The sequence below is a fragment of the Micropterus dolomieu genome, linkage group LG12, assembly GCF_021292245.1.
Source record: "Micropterus dolomieu isolate WLL.071019.BEF.003 ecotype Adirondacks linkage group LG12, ASM2129224v1, whole genome shotgun sequence".
Classification (NCBI taxonomy): Eukaryota; Metazoa; Chordata; class Actinopteri; order Centrarchiformes; family Centrarchidae; genus Micropterus; species Micropterus dolomieu.
In genome coordinates this window covers 31,937,410-31,958,170 of record NC_060161.1, presented here as the reverse complement: position 1 = coordinate 31,958,170, position 20,761 = coordinate 31,937,410, and the positions used below count along the sequence as shown (strand labels likewise).

Below are 20,761 nucleotides of genomic sequence, written 5' to 3'. Positions count from 1 at the left end.
TAATAAAATAAATTGTCTGCAACAGATTTACAGACTGTTACATGCAACACAGTCATTGTGTGTTTTCCCCTTATGACAGACAATTGACTTCATAAACAAAAATACATTTTAGCGTTGAATTTTGACTTGGTTGACTCTGAATGTAATGTAATGTTATGCCTCCTTGTCCTGAATTTCACCTGTGCTGTTTCACCATGCAAAAGTGGCTAAGGCGCTTTAAAACTAGGGCTTGACATTAACAAACATTAACACCATAAATTTTGTATGATGAGAAGGAATATTCGTATCAGTTATTAATTTTGGTCTTTTTTTTTTTTTCTTTTGCAGGTTGTCGACACCTTCATCTAATGAAGAACACTTCAGTTGCTGATGGCTCTGTTCCATAACCTTGGATGGATGTGTCCACGTTCAACAGGTACATCCTGTGAATTTCAGTGTATCCATCTTGGAATCAGCGCAAAACCTTTCAAAGGATGCTGTTTTTGGAGGCACTGGAAAAGATGCAGCCATGGTGGCACAGCAGCAACCAGAGGAAATCCTAGACACAAGTGGGGACCAAGGCAGAGGCACCAGGAGGAAGTTTTGCAATTTCTGCGAAGGGAACAAGAGCAAAGTTTCCACCGTTTGCACCCAGTGTGTCTTTGGCTTTGTACTCTCTGTCTCTCTCTGCATTGCCGTTGGAGCTACCATGATAGGCTACTATCCTAAGCTGTGACCCACATCATCCTGAGTAATGCTGAAAAGTTTAAACTTAAATCAAGAGAGAACTGGTGTGTGGGGGTCGCGGGTGTGTGTCGCATGAACATTACGTCGCAGCAGTTATGTGTGGCGTTGCTACGGCGACCAGCTAAATTGAAGGGGTAGTATCTGTAATGAAAAATGGAGGCCAAAACTGAGTCGAGGTGAGTTGAGCTGGTACCAGCGGGGAAAAAAGGGGTTTCACCGACTGGATGAGACAAGCAGGTGGAAATCAAAGTTAATTGAAAACACTTGTGATCAGGTAGAAATCTCACCACAAATCTAAATATCTTAACTTCAGCACCTCTGATAAACTGCAGCTCACAGTCCCAAACAGAGCAAAGTTGCACCGCAGATTTTACGTTTTCATATTTCAAAACCACAACTACGTTACAACTCTGTCATAATCTGGCTGCGACTTTTGCTCACAGCGCGAAGGTGGGCGCACTTGATTTATATCGCGCATGCACTGGTGTCACAACAAAAACTTTCTCTTGTGGCGCCCTCCTGACATTTTGCACCCAAGGCAACCGCCTATGTCGCCTACATCACGGGCCGGCCCTGACCTTAATCAAACCTTTTCATTACTCTGACAATTATTTTCTTGATTATTTGCTTGGTCTACAAAATGTTTGTGTGTGAAAGTGACATTTCGGAAAGCCAGGACATTCCAGTAAAGTGATGACAATTTTGGTGATGTGAGGACACTTGTGGGGACATTTTAACTGATGTTCTTAAAAGGGTTTTTCTTTAGAGGGTGTTTTGAACATTTAAGAACCAATGGCAATACTTCCATCCATCCATCATCAGGCTAAAGGCGGGGTACACCCTGGACAGGTCGCCAGTCCATTACAGGGCCAATGGCAATACTTTTGAGTCATAATGAAATAAGTCAAATATTCCACATTTAATTATTAAATTCTACTCTAAATAGTTTTTTGTAACTTGTAACAAAGACTTGTTTCCATCTCTTCTTTTTCCTCAGTTAGAAATTATTGTACTTTACTCTCTTACGAAAGTAAAACATGTTTGCTATATGCTTATTTGCCTGTCAAGATTTTACGAGCGGGGGCAAAGGAGAACAGATGGTTAGAGCCTGAAAGCCAGGGACAAAGCGGAAGTGATTGTGGTCACGGTTCTGTACATACAGCGGTTACAGTATATTATGAAACAGAAACCGCACACAAGTTAATACAATAATACAACATGTGGCTGTTTTCCAAAGTCATACTTAAGAGAGGAGTGGATCAAAGAGAGTCAAGTCATGTGATTTTCTTAAAAATATGATAAAATTATAAAAATAAAAATATTAGTAATTATTTGACCTTATGTGTCTAACAAGTCTGAAAATGTGCAAAAGATGAATTTTCTGTACTTTTCTTTAAACATGCACATTTTTAGAAGGCACACACTCCCACAGGTTTCCTTCCGAAAGTACATTTTTTTGCTCACTACCTCTTTTTAAACTGGGCTCCAGCTGTCCCCTCAGAGACTTTACTTCCTCTGTGTGGAGTCATAAAGACGCTCTCTCAATGCATTCTCTTGACTTTCAATTTTAATGAGTTTTTCTCTCATTATCAGGAATCAGCTCAACAAAATATCAGGTAAGGCAACACAGACTTACATATTATATGAGAAACAGTGGACTCATTAAGAACTGGATTAAGAATGTGAAATATACTTGTTGACTTCATGGATAATGTTTTTGTGCAGACCAAAGGGGGAAGTAATGGTCTGAACACATATTAAACAACTACAAAAGAGAAAGGCATAACTACCAGGAGGAAGGGGTAATGAAAAAATGAAATGATTGTACAGGTTCATCAGAAAGTAAATCACATTTGGATTGATATGCCATCAAGCGTGAAGTCTGACTGATAACTCTAACGCTGTTTCAATTAGTTTTCCTTTTTATGACAACAGACACATGTCAGGGTAAGGGAAGCCGTTGAGCTAATGAGGGCTATAAAGTAGAATAACTGGAACATTAGTTAATGCCCGTGAGGGGGATTTCCAGCAGCGTCATTTGTATCAGTTGTATTTTCTGTCTGTCACCACCAAGCCCAAAATCAGATGAATTGTCTGCAAAAGTGTTGACTGCATAAACATTATTATATGGCTGAAAATAATGTTGACAGGACAAAAAGTATCATGAGATTGGTGCAACAACGGACCTTTTCTACGAAAGTATAATGTATTATTATCCATCTTAATGGCACTGCTACTAACTGCAGGCTCTGCCATTTGTTAGTAAGCTCAGTTTGCGGTCCTTTTAGCTTACTCTATGTGGACCAGGTGCTTTTAGTACCAGAGGAGTGTTGTGTTTTAGACCACAAGCATTTTGGACCGCCAGGAGTAATAATAGCTTTTTTCAGCTTTTCAGTGGCTTCTCCTTGGAACATCTCTCGTCATCATGGATTCATTACATGAAGCTAACATGAAGAAAGAGTCCCTCCTTGATGTGAGGCTCTTCAACCTGTTTGAGTTTGATATCATATCGGTGACACAACTGATGGCGTATGGCCACATTTAGTTTTTTTGTGATAAAGTCGATAAGTTATTTGCTAGACAGCAGTGGTGTGTTTCTGTGGTCCAATAAGTTTAACCACGACTGTAAATACTGTTGTTTTTACGTAAAATCAAATGACCTGCCTCTAGGGAAATTGGACTTACTACTTTTCTCTTTTTAAAGCATGTAAAATTGTGTGTGTGTTTCCCATTTGGCCACCACCCCTGTTAAACATTAACAAATCATCTACTAGGTACAAACATACTTTATACACATATTTTTTGGTGTGCGCACAACTGAACAAACACAGAGACTGAACTTCTGAATCTTCTCATCAGGAAGTTTGTTCCTAGATCAAAAGTTCCTAAACTGGATCTTCTTCCAGGTTAGGGCTAGCTACTTGGACTTGCTACTTTTCTCTTTTTAAAGCATGTAAAATTGTGTGTGTGTTTCCCATTTGGCCACCACCCCTGTTAAACATTAATAAATCATCTACTAGGTACAAACATACTTTATACACATATTTTTTGGTGTGCGCACAACTGAACAAACACACATGAAGTTTATACATCTGGGAAGTTTATGTTCAGGATGTTAAGACAAATGAAATTCCTGTCTGCTTGTTGTTTTCATTCCCTTTGGAAGAAGTGTGTACACAAAGGCTTTTTGAAAGTCACAATAAACGCTGAAAGCTTCCTTTTTTTTAATCAAATCCAACTTCCTCCCTGGGTTTCTTTTACTTTTGTCTCTTGCTTCCTAATGATGATACACTTTTCACTTTCCTTCTCATTTACTTTCTTTCTCAATTCACTATCTGATAAATGCATCCACGCCATCACTCTTTTTCTTTCTTACGTGTTTCCATTAAATTTGTCTTTTTTTCCATACAGTATGGGACAGCCAACCAACCTTTTCCTCACCCTGCTCTTCCTCCTCCTCTCTCCCTGCTGGGGTCAGAGCTCACACCCATCCTGCGATCGCTGTGACCAGCAGCTCTCCTGTAACTGCTCCTACGGTGAATTCACCAGCGTTCCCACAGTAACAGAGCGTGCCTTGACTCTCGATCTCTCCTTCAACAACATCACCATGGTGGCCGCTGATGACCTGACAGGCCACGCGCAACTGAGGGTGTTGAATCTTCACGGTAATGCTGATGGGATTTTATTTGGTTTATAGGAGTAAGACTTCAACAAGCCCTATCTGTAAAAATAAACAAAAAAGAAGAAGATATAATGCATGCGCATAGTGCATGAAAAGTAAGATTCATTTCTTAAGCATGATTAAGTAAGGAGTTATGATTTCTTTGAGATTTTCTGTTCATATGTGAGCATTAGTAGGGATCTACTACTGTATTGTACAGAAATATTTTACCCCTCGTCTTTTTGACAAAGAGAAGAAAGCTCTCATGATGCTTTGACAGTGTACCGATGGATAAGACTAACGGGATGTTGAACTATAAAATGATATGTTATTTGACATAACATACTCTGCTGAACAATACATTGATATTAACAAGTTCTGTAGTTAATGATAATATATCATATATTAGCGTGTAAGGTTGTAATAAATATAAATAATTAATTGTTTGTAAATTAATTAAAACTAATGTAAACTGACTAGACAATCTCACCTCCAAGCTCAAATTAGTGTGTTTTCACGAGCACTTCAAGGACTTCTCATCCATGTTTCGCTTTGCCTAAGGTCAAGACTGAACTTCTGAATCTCCTCATCAGGAAGTTTGTTCCTTGATCAAAAGTTCCTAAACTGGATCTTCTTCCAGGTTAGGGCTAGGAAACCACCACCTGATGACCTGAGAGGTTTGAATAGCTTGCAGCCTGGTCAGAAATGTACTTTGCCCCCAAAAAAACAAAACAATGCAACAATAATTAAAACAATAATATAATAACACCGACATAACAACAATTCAACAATAATGACACTAATGATTACATAAAAAACGATGATAACAATATCAACAATAACAAAAGTTGCAATGATAACAACAATGACAATTGTAATAACAAAGATAGTGATTATAGCAACAAACCTTGACACAACAACAATGACAATAACAACTACATTCCTCCCCATAGGGTTGTAGGGGTTATATGTCTATTCAGCAACTGCAAACCTAGATCATATTTCTGTTTTGTTCATCAATAAATAATTAAATCATATCTGCTGATTGCTAGTAAATAAACATAATAAGCATAATAACAACAATGATAATAACAATAACCATAAAAACAATTATGATAATAATCAGTCGAAGGGTTGACCCCTGAGTGCCATGTTTTAATGTGTCCTCCAGGTAACAGACTAGCTGTGATCCATACGTCAGCGTTTGACCCTCTCTGGAGCCTGGAGGAGCTCGATCTGTCTGACAATCAGCTGACTGATCTCCACCATGAATGGTTCAGCAAACTAGGAGCTCTGCAGCAGCTCAACCTGCTCAACAACCCATACAGGTAAAGCTCTCAAGTTACAGTATAAAGAGCAAGCAGAAGCCTCCACATCGCGTATGATGTACAAGTGTCCAAATGCTTTTAGTCTTTTAATGCAGCGCCTTCTCTCCCCTCCTCTCCTCCAGCTGCCTGGGTTCTTCTCCAGTGTTTCAGAAGCTGATCAGGCTGAGGAGGCTGTGGTTTGGAGGTCCCGCTCTGGAGGAGCTAAAGAGAGGAGATCTGTCTGGAGTCACTCAGCTGGAGGAGCTCACAGTGCGAGCCAACAATCTGAAGAGGTGGGAGACTGACACTGTTATTGTGTTGTTACCTGAGAGCCAGATGTCTTCACAAGAAAAAGAAAAACACTTCTTTAAAGTAACTGAAGCCTGTTTGTGTCCAATTAAAATTTTTTTATTCATTCCTGTTTTTGTGTCTTTCACCGGAGGCTCAGCAACATCAACACAGCTAAATGTATTGGATGATAATGAAACGGTTAGTGAGCTACACTAAATGTTGTAAATGAGACTGCTACCACAGTTTATAACAGTTAGACCGCAGTAAGTAATCTTCCAGTGTGTTGTTGTCCAGTGAGTTATGTTGCAGTATTGTGTGGGTCACGTAAGTTACAGCAACAGAGATGGTTGAGAAGCTGTTAACCTCGATAAAACAACAATAAGCGGTGGATCTGACATTAGCTAACGTTAGATGGCTGCTCCTGGCTGCATCACTGTAGGCTAGTAGGAACTAATCACTCCCCATTTACTTTGCAGTGTTGGGCACAAGTAGCACCGTTACTAGTTTAACTACATTTCTCAGTAGCTTGGTGGTTTTCTGAATCAAACAGCTTTTCAGTAGCGAAGCTCTTTTATTGATCAAGTAGCGCAGTAGCGTCCCCACACACTACTTCCCAAGCGTTTCTGAAGTGCAAATCTGAAATACAACTACTAAGGATCAGTAAGTGACGCCCCCGCCGCACACGGACCTGTATGTGTAGCCGGCGGAAGTACTTCTGTGTAATGGTGACATCACATACTGATGTTTGGGCTGATGTGAGGCTGTGTCCTAAATCCCCACTCATTCATTACTCCCTGCCCCCCATATATAGGGAGTTGTATGTAGAGGACTATATAGTGAGCTCACTCGCATTATTATAACAACACTTTCGGACACTACCCCAATCATTACGTCATTGCCGTCGGACAATCACTTTTTTCTATCAGTGCAGTGCATGATGGTAAATACGGCTTGGTTAGTGACCATCGGTTGTACACTACTTTTCAAAATGCATTCTGGGATACATTGAGTGGACTCTATAGGGTATAATAATTATCACTATACATTCGGACAGCACTACAAAATGGCGAGCTATACTATATCTATATAGTGGACAATATAGTGAGTAGTGGGTGATTTCGGACACAGCCGCACTTTGCTGCAGCGGAATGAAGACACGCGATGGAGTTTATTTTCTATTGTGATAGTTATTGTAACACCTCTTGTGAGAAGGATCAGGGTCCAGCTCTTCCTCTAGTGAGGAGGAAAGCTTGATATGTAGTGGCAGAAACTTGTTTCCATTGAGAGATAACTCTAAAAGGAACAATTCTTAGTTACAATATTGGCTTTAGCACATTAAACTTTGTTGTTGGTTTTTATCCTTAATGGAGTTTATGTTAGAGTCTGCCGGGAGCACAACACAGGGTCGTTTTATGGTGTTAGTGGACTGCATGTCAGTAGATGTGGTATTGTCGCTGTTGTCGGTGAGAGACAGTCTTTGACTCTCTCCTGTCTCTTTCTCTCTCTGCAGGTATGAAGCTGGTGCTCTAGCGGACATATGGCCACTGGGTCATGTCACTTTGAGCCTCCACAGTCCATTTTTAAAAAACATATCCTTAGCCTCGGCTGTGCTCGGTGACTTGACGTACCCTGAGACGCCAATCATTCTTGAAGACCTCCATTTGATTGGGAACCAGTCTGTTCAGGCTTTCAGAGAGACAGCAAGGAGGAGAATCAGGTGTGGCCACACTGCTTTACTATTTAACAAAACTACATTCATTTTGACTGTGACACTCATCATAATACGTAAGGAAAAATAATAAAGAAATATTAAATTACATTTTTTCAATGCATAGTATATTTAAGATGTACACAACCAACTCTTCAGTCAAACAGCCAATAACTGAGTTGTCCAGTGGTGCAAATCATGGGAATCTTACGTGAACAGGATGTAATTTTTTGAAATATACAGTATATTTATCTTGCCATTACCTGCATTACTTTCATGCTCTGCAGTACACGGTATATGCAAAACTTCTTTCTCTATTTCACTGATTTAAGTTCAAATTACAGACTTCTTCCTGCCATTTGAAACCAGTCAAAGGTGAAATTGAGAATGTGAGATATTGCTGCCACATGGCAAAAAACATCAGTTTGACAAACCTGTCACTCTTCTGTGATGTCACTCTTCAGGCACCTGACACTCCGTAACCTTACTGTGTCGGATGAGGCCATTGTTGACCTCCTGATGGTGTTGGATGGAGTGCCGCTCACCGTCTTGTCCGTGGACAATGCCACACTGACTGGCGAGGGCAGGTAGGACACCAGTGTGATCAAACTCAGTGTTGCCAACTTAGCAACTTTCTCCTAAGTTGTGTTCAGTGAGTGGGGGAAAACAGCAGCACATTTGGTTGACTGATCATTAGCAAGAAAGATGTCTGCCATTATATTTGGCAACACCGAACACATGTATGAAAGTTGTTGATATAGGATCCATAAGCACTGCTGGGAAGTGATGTTTCTGTATCTGTTATGCATCTCAGTGGCGGGGAACTTCTAAAACTGTCCAGCCAGTAATTAACAACCAGCATTCAATTTATAAAAATGTCTAAAGCTAACACAACTCTGGGTTGAGACAAAAAGTGTCACATTCATAAATTGCCCTAAAGTCTTAATGAACAGTAAATATGGGTGCAAATTGTTATGCTTTGTCCAGTCAAAGTGAAAATAAAGTTGTTGATGCTCACTTACACTTAAATAATACAGACACATATTTGAAAATGTGGGTTATCTGAGGAAAAGTTCCAAATTTGAGGATATTGTGATATTTCAAGAACACTGTTAGGGTAGGTTGTCTGTTTGTTGTCTCCGAAGGGAAATTTGGCTTGGGCTCAGTGCATTGTTGCTTCATTTTTGTTTTTTAAACCACTAAAACATCACAACACATGAACAAGAACCCGAGAAGCTTTGACATGGTGCATTACTTCACAAGAGGAAAAGAAAAAAGCAGAAGAGCAGCTTTCAATCCGGTAATGTATTGCATTAGACAGTGGCTGTCATAGTGGGTCCTTGATGTTGTTCCGGGGGGTCCCCAGCAAAAAGGGGAATAGTTTCTTTTCTCTATAATTCCATCCATACGTAACACAATTTGGTCATGAGTTTCATACACTTTCTGAAATAAAACATCTACCAATCTAAACCAATCAAACATACCAATGAATCTTCCACCCCTCAAGGACCTGTAGGCCTTCAGGACTCTGACCCCTCCCTATCATGGACACAGTTTCAGACCTTCCCTCTCCCCCACCCCTTTTCAGTACAGACTGTCAATATTTTGCATGTCAAATTCTTACATATTCTTTATGATTCATTTATATTTGTTTTATATCTTGTCAATTTGTTACTTTATATTTATATAAGCCACCAAAGAAAATTCCTTGATAACCTACTTGGCAGTAAAACTGTTTCTGATTCTAAAAGCAAAATTTCTTTCAGATGGGGTCCTTGTTTAGGGGTTGTTGACGTGAAAAAGTTAAAGAACCACTGGTAACACAAAAAACAAAAAAAGTCAGAATATTTAAAAGCGGGGGGAGTATGGAAGAGTGGCTTAGACACTTGCCTTTGGTGTGAGAGACCCAGGTTCAATTCCCCACTGTGACACTTCCACTGATGTGTCCCTGAGCAAGACATTTAACCCCTATTGCTCCTCTGACATGTGTAGCAAATGTAAGTTGCTTTGAAGCAGCAGCTAAATGGATAACTGCATGAAAACTGTAATCTTTTGATATTTTTTGGTTGGTGTTTAGGTGGGAGCGGGCAAGCTGGAGTGATCATAGAAGCACTGACGAGTTCTTCGTACGAAACCTCGTGGTGCTAGATATCTTCAAGTTTACCTCGTTTCTGCAGCTGCAGTTTCTGCTGCGCTACCCCAGGAGGGTGTCTGTTATACACTCTCAGGTACAAGTTGATAATTATCTGTCACAAGTATTAAACGGTAAATGCAGTAGCATCAGTCACCTAAATACCTAGAACAAAAGTCCTGACATTTTAAAACAAAAGAAGAAAGAAAATGTCTGAATTGTGAGAATAAAATTAGGAGTGTGATTTTAAAGGAAGAATTCCAACATCAGTCCAATGAATACCAACTACTATCTCAAGTTATTTTAAATCTCAAAGTCTTGACTTATATAATACTGACTTTAGGATGAGTCAAAATTATATCTCAGAGCTCTTAATATTTATTTTCCTGTGGCCCAAATCCTGTTCTAAAGAATGACATTTTCCATTAATGAAAAGGAATTTTACATTTTATAATTTCAGTTTTAGCTGAAGCTGCTACCTTAAACCCTGAAAAATATGAGGAATAATTCAATTTGAATGAACTGAGTTAATGAAAATGTAAATGGTCATTCTTAATTAATAAAAAAGTGCCACGAATATTGCAGCACCGTGCTTGGTATTTTCAGAAAGGCCAATAAGAGAAACCCTCAATGACAGACTGCAGTGAGTTATATGATCTAAGAGGACACTGGGTAGCATGGATGTGGCGTCAAGACTTCGGCTCTCTATTGTGTCTGACTTGCCGTACGATGTTACCAGTTAGCCACAGTAGCTTAATAACTATCCCTGCAGCAGCTGTCACCAAGCATGCAACACAGGACATGCAAATGACTCTCACTTTGCCTCTTTCTGGTGTAGCCAGGCACTTATTAGCAAAATGAACCACTGAGTGACTGACAGAGGTATTCTAAAATTTATTCCAACCCTCTGAGCTTCATAAGCAATGCATGACTTTTACCCTCAGGCCTTTGTGATGCCCTGTGCGACATCCCACCTGCTGGTCAACCTGCAGTATCTGGACATGTCCGACAACCTGCTGACTGACATGACTCTGGTGGAGACACTGTGTGATGGAAAAGGGACGCTGAAGGAACTCAGAGTTTTAAACATCAGTGGAAATGCTCTTCAGGTGCCTTCATAATACCGTCAAACAACCGTCCTATTATTTTTGTTTTAAGAAGTACAGCCACCAGGAACAAAAGTGATCACTGTTTGTTAGCACAATTTCAGTTTTACCAAACTTATCTGGAAGCAAAAATGAAAGCTAATGTTACTATTACTCAATCTGTCTTATTTCAGCTATAATCTATCATGCTAACCATTGCTTCACAGGCTGAGTAGCACCCCTGCTGACGAGTAAACTGATCATCACAGCACAAATCATTGTAAATACAAGGATACTTTTAAAAAGGTTTCAAGAAGAGATTACCTGCTGCTGAAGACTTGTCTCCCTCTGTGACTCTGCTGTCCAGTCTTTGTCCACGGTTAGCCGACTGGTAGCGAAGCTCTCCAAACTGACCCACCTAGACATCAGCAGGAATGGATACAGCTCCATGCCCCAGGGCTGCACCTGGCCCGCCACCCTGCGATACCTCAACATCTCCAGGGCTAAACTCACAACCATCAGCCCCTGTCTACCCACAACTCTGGAGGTACTGAAAGTGGACCATGAACCTGACACCATCAAAAAAATATATATAAAACCTCATTGATAAGCTACTTTTACCTTTTACTTTATCATATACAGGTGTTGGATCTGAGCAACAATGATCTCAAAGGCTTCCTTTTGGACCTGCCTGCCCTGAGAGAGCTCCACCTCTCTGGAAACAAGTTTCTTAGAATACCCCCTGGATCGCTGTTCACCAATCTGCAAACACTGAATATACAGGTAAGAAACAATCACATCTTACATTTCTTTCCTCATTGTATTCCCCGGTTTGACCCCTCTCCTTGTTCTTCCACAGTCAAACACCTTGAAAATGTTTGACCGTTCAGACCTGCAGTCGTACAGACGACTCCAGAGCCTCCAGATGGGTCAGAACAAATTTGTCTGCTCCTGCGACTTTGTCAATTTCTTCCAGTCGGTTATAAAAGGAGGTGGAGACATGCATTTAACAGATGGAGAGGAGAACTACGTCTGCGACTCTCCTCTTTACCTGCAAGGGGAACTGGTGGGTCAAGTCAGCCTCCCCATTTCTGAGTGCCACATGGTTTTATTTGTGTCTGTGACGTGTGTCATGGCGGTGTTTGTTGCCACTCTGGTGGTTTCCCTGTTGTGGCGAGTCCATGCATTCTGGTACATCAAGATGACATGGGCATGGCTGAAAGCCAAGCGTAGCTCCCAGCGACGGCGACACAGAGATGCAGGGGATTCAGAAGCGTTGCTATCCTTTGACGCCTTTGTGTCCTACAGTGAGAGAGACACTAGCTGGGTGGAAAACTTCTTGGTACCTGAGCTGGAGGAGCCAAGGTAAAGTCAGAATTTTTACATTTTCAGTTTGTGTAGTTGTTTGTTATTTAGACATTTCAAAAGCTACATCACTTGTCACTTTGCCTCAAAAATATTGTAAAAAAAGAAAATATGGTTTTACCATTCCTCAAACAAATTGCCTTCAATATTTATCACAAATGTCAAAAAACCCATCATAAAGTTAATCATTTCTATTTTGAGATGACCTGCTTTACAGTTATTGGTTGCCAATTTCTTGTGTAGTCTGCAGGAATGGTGCATTCATGTTCAGTTTTACAAAATGGAAAAATTACCATATAAGAAACATGCAATCTGCCTGTGCCATGCACTTTTGCAGCTGACTCTCAACAGCCATTTATTCCGAGCACACTGATCCCCACCTTCCACAAACACAGTCTAAACCGTTGGGGAAACATAACTTCTTCTCTGGTTTATAATCCAACAGGGAAAATGATGAAGACTCTGGGACTAACAGAAGCCCCCGGCCTCTATCCCTGTGCCTCCACAAGCGGGATTTCCTTCCTGGACACTGGATTGTGGACAACATCATGAACGCCATGGAGCGCAGCCGACGGACCGTCTTCATCCTCTCAGAGAATTTTGTCCAGTCTGACTGGTGCCGCTACGAGCTCGACTTCTCCCACTTCTGGCTTTTCGATGGGAATGCTGGCAGAGAAGCGGCCATCTTGATCCTGTTGGAGCCGCTGTCCAAGGACAACATCCCCAAACGCTTTTGCAAACTGCGCAAACTCATGAGCTCCACCACCTACCTGGAGTGGCCTCAGGAAGAGGAGAAGATTGGGGAGTTCTGGAGAAGTCTCCGCAACGCTTTGAGCGGAGAAGAGGATGACGACTGAGAGGGAAAGAAAAAGTGATGAAGAGAGTGAGCAGCGAAAAAAAATCAAAAAAGAAGATAAGAGAAGGAAAAGAGGAAAAGAAATGGATAAAAGGGATAACAAGGGATGAGAACAGAGTCAAAAGAAAGAAAAGAGATGAGATGAGCAGCAAGACAAAAATTTAAAAACGTAAGTATCGAAAACGTTAGGAGAATGCCAACATAAAAGATAAGATGAGTAGATAAGGTGTAAAAGAAGACTCAGACAAAGATGTATATTAAGCGAGGAGATTTAATTTCACAGACAAATATTGTGACTTTCATTTACCTTTTGAAATGACCTGTATATATGTAATATATTTTGTTAAAGTGGGCTGAAAGAATCAATTTAATCTGCAGTAATCAGACCACTTGGTTTCCTCAGTTTGTACATTTAAGGGTTCAACTACATTTTGTAGGTGACTGTTTAACAATAAATCAGTAATGAAAAAAAGGCACATTGAGAATATTGTTTGAATAACCTAATCATTATGTCTATGTTTTATACAAATGAATGAAACAATGAATTAAAGTCGGTCAGTTATTTAAAGGAATGCATTTGTTTCTGCGGCATTGGACCAAATCTTTTCATTCGTTTCCTCGTAGTACCTTCATTTTCGTTGTTTGTGTTGAGTGGCAGTTGTATACATTTGTTCTGCGGCTCAGGAATGTTCATAGCTAAAGAGAACAAACACATCCAAGGCTCCAGACTAACTTTTCAATGTGTAGCACTGGTGGGACCAACTTTCTCAGGTGGTCGCAGAAGCACATGTATCTGTATGTATGTATATTGTCTGCTATGTAGCAGAAGGGAGTTACAAAACTCAATTTCACTCTATAAATTGTTATATTGTGACAATAAACCTACCTACCACATGATTTGTCACACCCTCTGTTTTCCCGGTACAGGTATTAATCAATGACAGGTGATGCATCGGTCCCTACAAGTTTTGTGTTTCTTACTGTTGTCGTGCAACTTCAAAGTTTCAAGCTTAAACGGTGTTGACCCGGTTTAGAGTTGCCTGCAAGGGACGGGCCACATCGTTGACAATATAAACACAGCAGAGCATTGCCATCGTACTGCAACCACTTGATCCCCATCCTGGCTCAGGCTTAATCTACATCTGTCCAATACGTGGAGGAGTAACTAGTATAAATGCATGTATTCATACTGTCTGTGAAGATTCTCAGTCATCCAGGTCATAGTTACTCAACGAAGGTTAAAATCAAGGGCAACTGGACTTGGTTGAAGATACTGGAAGACGTTTCGTCCCTCATCCAAAGGACTTCTTCAGTTCTGACTGACTGGCAGGGAAACTCAGCTATTTAACCTCAGTGGGGTCGTTGGCCCGGGTCATCAATACCGCTGGTTCGTTAGTGTTCCTGGTTGCTGTAACGACAGTCGTTACGGTCATTAGGACTACCCAGGCCAAGACTGAACGACCATCGTTGGTATCTTCACCTGAGGCCAATAGGTTACGTTTGTTGAGTTTCCTGGGAAGTGATGAAAGGACAGCATTGTAAGTGGGGGATAAGTGGTGGCGTAGACCCCCTCCTCTGTTCAATGACGGCTTCTCAACCCTGGTGTAGATGGCTTCCTTGACACCTCTTTCAAACCATCCATCTTCTCTGTCTAAAATGTGCACCTGGTGGTCCTCAAACGAGTGTCCTCTGTCCTTCAGATGTAAGTAGACTGCAGAGTCTTGACCTGAGGTATTCATACAATGTTTATTCAATAGTATACTATTATAGTATAATATATAATGTATAATTTTAATAATTATATACTGTTACTATATTGATTATGATTTCATATATTAGTATTCTATATAGCTTACCACTAGTATCATATTAATTCCAGTAACAGCAGATTTTCACTTTTGTGGATTGTTTTCATTCATTAAATCCTTGTGCAAGATAAAATGCTCTACATGTTTGGTACGGTAGGTTGCGATCTTTACTCACACAGCATGCTCATACTTTAGAGTGAAATAGTCACGATTTAGAGCCCTGCTAATAATCATCTTGCACTCGCACGAATGACACCACGTGAAATTTTACAGACTGATTCCCCCAGTTTTAGTAGGTTCCTGACTCTGTGAACTTCATTCAATGAATGCCAGATCCTTCCAAAGTCTTCCTTCCTCAGGTTCAGTGCTTCATGATCATCGGGAAATCTTATTCTCCATCGACTCTTTCGGACCTGAAAACAGATTTTTCATGAATCCGAGTTGTTACTGCTGCTGCTCTCTTCCACTGATGTTCTGACACTGATTCCTCTCTGAAGAACTGCATAAGAAATCTGAAACAGCTTTATTGCCAAATAAACGTCCACATACACATACGTGCTTTGGTGTCTTGGTGCATAACAATTAACAAAAAAATATAAATATTAAATTGACAACATAAAAAATATAAAACAATAATAAATAATATGTACAATGGGTTCAAACCCTGGTTGCCCGACCTTTCTGTGTGAAGTTTGCATGTTCTCCTCGTGTCTGCATGGGTTCTCTCCAGGTGCTCCGGCTTCCTCCCGCCATCCAAAGACATGCAGGCTAGGTTAATTGTTGTCTCTATAATTGTCCTTAGGTGTGAGTGGTTGTTTGTCTATGTGTGGCCCTGCAATGGACTAGCGACCTGTCCAGGGGTTACCCGCCTTTCGCCCGATGTCAGCTGGGATTAGCTCCAGCCCCCTGCGACCCTGGAAACCTACGCAGGATTAGCGGTTGATGATGGATGGATGGATGTACAATAAGGCTGTTTGTGCAGTGACAGGCAAAATATTTACATGTGCAAACATAAAGAAATGGGATGGGGGGTTAATGGTGTAAGTATCAGTGGGGCTCATGGGTCGTGTTGATGTCTGTCAGCACCCTCCAGTTAGAAGCAGAGTCGGTCAGGTGTTGTAGTCTCTCTGAGTACGGTTATTTAGCAACTCTCACCAACTTGCTGAAAATGTGTTTTGAGTCCTTCAATCTGGCGCTGTCTCCACTCCTAAATTCCTTGTCCTCATCCAACCTCAGCCGTCTGAGCTTGGCTGTCAAACCAGGGTTTCTCTTTGTTTCACAAATAAACCTTTGAGTGCACTATGTAAGTCACCCTGGTGCATGATGGTACACAGCAGTGCTAACAGAAGCTGATGAAGAACATCACAGCCTCTGTAAACTCATCCAGGCTGTTGGGAGCAGTCCTGAAAACATCCCAGTCCAAACCCGCCCAGAGGTTTTCCATAGATTCACTAGTCCACTACTTTGATGTCCACACAAAAGGTTTACAGAGCTTTAATTTCTGCTTGTATGCAGGAATCAGGTGGACCATGACGTGGTCAGATTGTCCTAGTGCAGCGTGGGGGACAGCGTGATAGGCACCGCTTAATGTAGTGTAACAGTGATCCAGAATGTTCTGTTCTCTGGTCGGAAATTTAATAAACTGTCTGTATTTGGGGAGTTCATGGCTGAGATTTCCTTTGTTAAAGTCACCGAGGACAATAACAAGGGAATCTGGGTTTGTCTGCTCTACACACAGTATCTGGTCGGCGAGCATGCGCTGTGACTCCTGCACGTTGGCCTGCGGTGGAATGTAAACACCAACAAGAGTGAACGAAGCAAACTGACGGGGGGAGTAGAAAGGTTTACACATTATAAACAAGGATTCTAGATGAGGAGAACAGTGCTGTTTAATCACTTTCAGATTGTTACACCAGCCACTGTTGATGTAAAAACAGATACCTCCACCTTTTGTTTTGCCCGAGAGAGCTGCGTCACGATCCGCTCTGAAGAGTTGGAAGCCTGCCAGCTGCAGCGCTGAGTCCGGTATCGATTTACACAGCCACGTCTCCGTGAAGCATAAAACAGAAGACGAATAAAAGTCTTTGTTTTTCCCTAACAACTGCTGTAGTTCATTAAGTTTGTTGTACAGTGAGCGCACGTTGGAGAGAAATATTCCCGGTAATGGTGTGCGAAGGCCGAGCCGGCGGAGACGCATAAGTGCAAGAGCGCCTTTGACCTGATCTAAGACCGGTGTTGTGTTTTGATTTTTTGATCTCTTGTTCCGTTCAAGACATAACCTGAATTTTTTTTTATCCAGGTTGTCAACCTTTCGTGTACGTTCAGTGATGCAGTTTGGATCGCTACTGTCAGACAGAGTGAAGGAGCCGAGGTCATCAGTGAAGCGGCCGTCTCTTCTCAGAGCCTCTTCCACAGTCATCCCCTTCTCACCATAAACACACAGATACTTGAACTGTTTGACAGCTTTACTTCTGAAAAGCTTCTTTGTTTTAGCATTTTGTCCTCCTACTGTGTCAATGTAGAAGACAGAATAGTCGTCCCTTGAATGTATTGTTTTGTCATGTTGGTCTAGAGCCTCTTCAACCTTTTCTGATGTACATGTTATGATCAGAGACTCACCATCCTGGATACAAGAACAAGGGAAATGTGTTGCAACAATAGATTCACGATCCTCTTTACCCAGCTGAATCACAATATTTTCATCTAAACTCTTCTTCATCTTCTTCTGATAGTGTTCAGAAGACTTTATTGCCTCCAGCACTGTGCGATGTTGATCACAGTCAATAGTGTAATCCTTACGGTCAGTACGACATTTCACAGTGAAATGACGTAAATGTCCATCCTGCAGGAAACCAGAGTCAGAAAATAAAAGTTACATGTCCGTGTTGGTGTCATAAAAATTAAGACTTCTTGTGCATGCAGTGTATTAGAAAACTGACCAGAGAATCACCATAATTCTCCTTCTTCACTTGGCTGCACTTAAGAATCTGTAAAATATAAAAAGGATTCAGATTTACTGTTGTAAAAAGAATGGGAATTCCCCAAGTGACAACTGTGTGTACAGCGACATATCACTAAATGAGGCTCCCGCTTCTCTTTTATAACACATAGGAGGGGCTGATTCAGTGAGAACAGTAGCACTATGTCTTTATATTGTCTTAATGATATCTTTTCCAATAGAGGTGTCTCTATCAGTTACAAATAGTTTGCTCCAGAGTTGTTGGAGCAAACCAAAGTTAAAAGGAGAGTGAACATTGGACTCACATTAATCAGCTGCTGAGAAAGAGGACTATAATAAGTGAAGGAAGGCAATTATGCTGTGTAAGAAACTGATAAGCTGCTAGAATATCTAACATATAAAATACCATAAAAGTGTGTCTGCATGACTGAGACTTAGCTACGCTCAAACATTATCTTCCCTGTAAAAGTATCTATGTAGGAATGGAAAAGGTGTTGCCTTTGATAATCCAGTTTATGTTCGTCAAACTAAATAATGCACTGCAACTACAGTGCTAGATTCCACTAAATTCTACCCACTGGACCTTTTAAATTACCAGTGTGTAGGTTTTAGTGGCACAGAGTGGATTGCAGCTCACTTGTTCCCCCCTGGATTAGCAGTCCAGCCCTGCTCATCAGCCCTATTTCTTATACCAGTGTTTTCCCGGACTGGCACAAGTATCTCTCTTCTAGAGGGATCTCCTGAGGCAGCAGTGTGAGTTCACCAGTCCAAGCTTGTGTGTTAAAGACATCCCAGTACAATAGCTCAGTACATCATCATTGCAAGAACGACAATCCCACTTCAAGATGAGGGTTGCCAAGCGCCACTGACAAACTGTTTAAAATGTTTGCAACAATATCCTGGCCAACTTTAATCAGTCTGTAGTTTGTTTGAGTATGTTTGTGACATCAGTGCAAAGCGATTTAAGTTTAAGACCACCGTGATTGTGCAGCTTCATTTGATGCCAAAATGTACCCCGCATCAAATTCCACTGGTGCAAATATTTCGTTCTTAAAAACACTCCCTTGTCAAGCCCTGAATTGTTGGTTTAGTTTGATTTTTTATTGGTATTATATCACTACAGGGTTGGTAAATTAGTTGGTTTTATTAGGAATTTACGGTATTTTGTATCTGTAAGGTTGGATGTCGCTGCACTGCAGAGATACTTTTTTGTTGGACTGAAAATTATTTTTACTTTTCTTTCTTATAATTATAATTTAATAGTCTTAATGTCCACGGAATTTTATGCAATTGTCCTGTTTATTTTTGAGCATTGAGGATATGAACAAAAGTATAAACACATTTTATTTTTAACTTTATGCTGAAACATTTAGCACGCAGCATGTATTCAATGTGTTAACATATTGACAACACAAATGTGTTGTTATCTTAGATACAGTATGCTGGTGTGTTTTAAAAGGAACACATGATGTGTCATCTTTAACACAGCTGAGAGTGTAGTTGACGGAGGGTGGTAAGCCAGGCTAAGGATGAGCCGTCATAGTTTAATGGAATACTGACTCACCTTGGCACTAAGTACCCAAACCGGCTCTGGTCCTCCACACACACGCACAGGCACTGGCTGAATGCAGCTGGGCAAAGCAAATATATTTGCATACCTCCTTTCAACAAGGACATTCAAAGGGATTTGCATTAGATATAAAGGCATTAAGATATATATTAGAGAAATAACAGATTACAAAACCTAAATAAGATAATAAAAGATTAAAACAATCTAAAATAGAGTAAGAAAAGTAATAACAATTTAATCACGGCTATTGTGCTGTGCAAGATATGAACAGTCTCAAAGACCTCATACATTTAAAAAAAGGCAGTGGCAAAAAGAAAGTGTTGCAGCAGTTTGATCCTTTTGAGAGGTCTGGATGGTTCATAACGGAGCAGCAGATCAGAAATAAACCTTTCAGTGCTTCATAAACCAACCGTAATATTTTAAAATCAATTCTTCGACAGATAGGGAACCAGTGTAAACATCTGAGGACTGGGGTGATTTGATCCGCTCTCCTGGTCTTAGTCAGGACCCCAGCTGCAGTGTTCTGAATCAGTTTGATCAACATTTTAGAGAGACCTGTGAAGACAGGAGATTGATGTTTTTAAGTAGTTATTTTGTGTCTGCCCTGCCCTGATTCGTTTCACCTGTGTCTGGTTACTCGAGTTTTAGTCCCTGTGTCCCCGTGTCTCAGTGCCAGGTCGTCTTTGTCCCTGTCCACAGTGTCAGGCCAGTTCCCAAGTGTTAATAACTTTAACTGTGTTTCTTGGACTTTGCTAGTTTTATAGACTCTGGATTTGTTGCCAGATTGGATTGTTTTACGGGTTTTGACCCTTGCATACCTCACCTTCCCATAAACCTTTTTCCCTAATGATTTTATCATTAAACAGCACGAGTTGCACCCGCTCTGCCCCGCCGACAACTGTGACAGGGATTCTTTTCAAGATTGTTGATCTGTGTGATAAACAAGCAAATGACAAACTTTCTGTCAAACATAAAATCTATTTATGCAAAAAAAATCCATTGTTATGTGTTAAAACTATCTACAGACGTCGTCCTACAAAATGTTTTGAAAACTTGAGCAACTGAAAAGAGAATGTTTAATTACTAATTTTCTAATTTAAAATCTGTTAGATTCTGACAGTTAATCGCTGACAATTGTCTAAACAAAAGGTTGAATTTACCTGAAAGATGAGGAAAGTGAAGGTCTCAGGTTTCTGTCCGTGGCTTAGATGATGTGTTTTAATCCATTAATGTCTATGTTGATGTTAAGTAAGACCATACTGTTATGTACAGAGAGAACCCTGGTGTCTCACCT

At 40.7% G+C, this 20,761-nt stretch overlaps 1 protein-coding gene across 2 annotated transcripts; it reads left to right on the top strand.

Moving 5' to 3' along the window:
- The first annotated feature begins 808 nt into the window (after positions 1–808).
- Positions 809–13,975, top strand: LOC123981098 (toll-like receptor 2 type-2). Of its 2 annotated transcripts, none has more exons than XM_046065742.1 (12): positions 809–902; positions 4,138–4,391; positions 5,559–5,715; positions 5,838–5,987; positions 7,496–7,702; positions 8,158–8,280; positions 9,771–9,921; positions 10,769–10,933; positions 11,277–11,456; positions 11,552–11,692; positions 11,769–12,274; positions 12,720–13,975. In XM_046065742.1, exons 1-12 carry the CDS (start codon positions 880–882, stop codon positions 13,129–13,131), a joined length of 2,469 nt encoding a protein of 822 aa, XP_045921698.1. In that variant the 5' UTR covers positions 809–879; the 3' UTR covers positions 13,132–13,975. The 2 variants fall into 2 exon arrangements, with proteins under 2 accessions (XP_045921698.1, XP_045921699.1); XM_046065743.1 differs by lacking the exon at positions 809–902 and adding an exon at positions 2,267–2,342.
- The last annotated feature ends 6,786 nt before the right edge of the window (positions 13,976–20,761 follow it).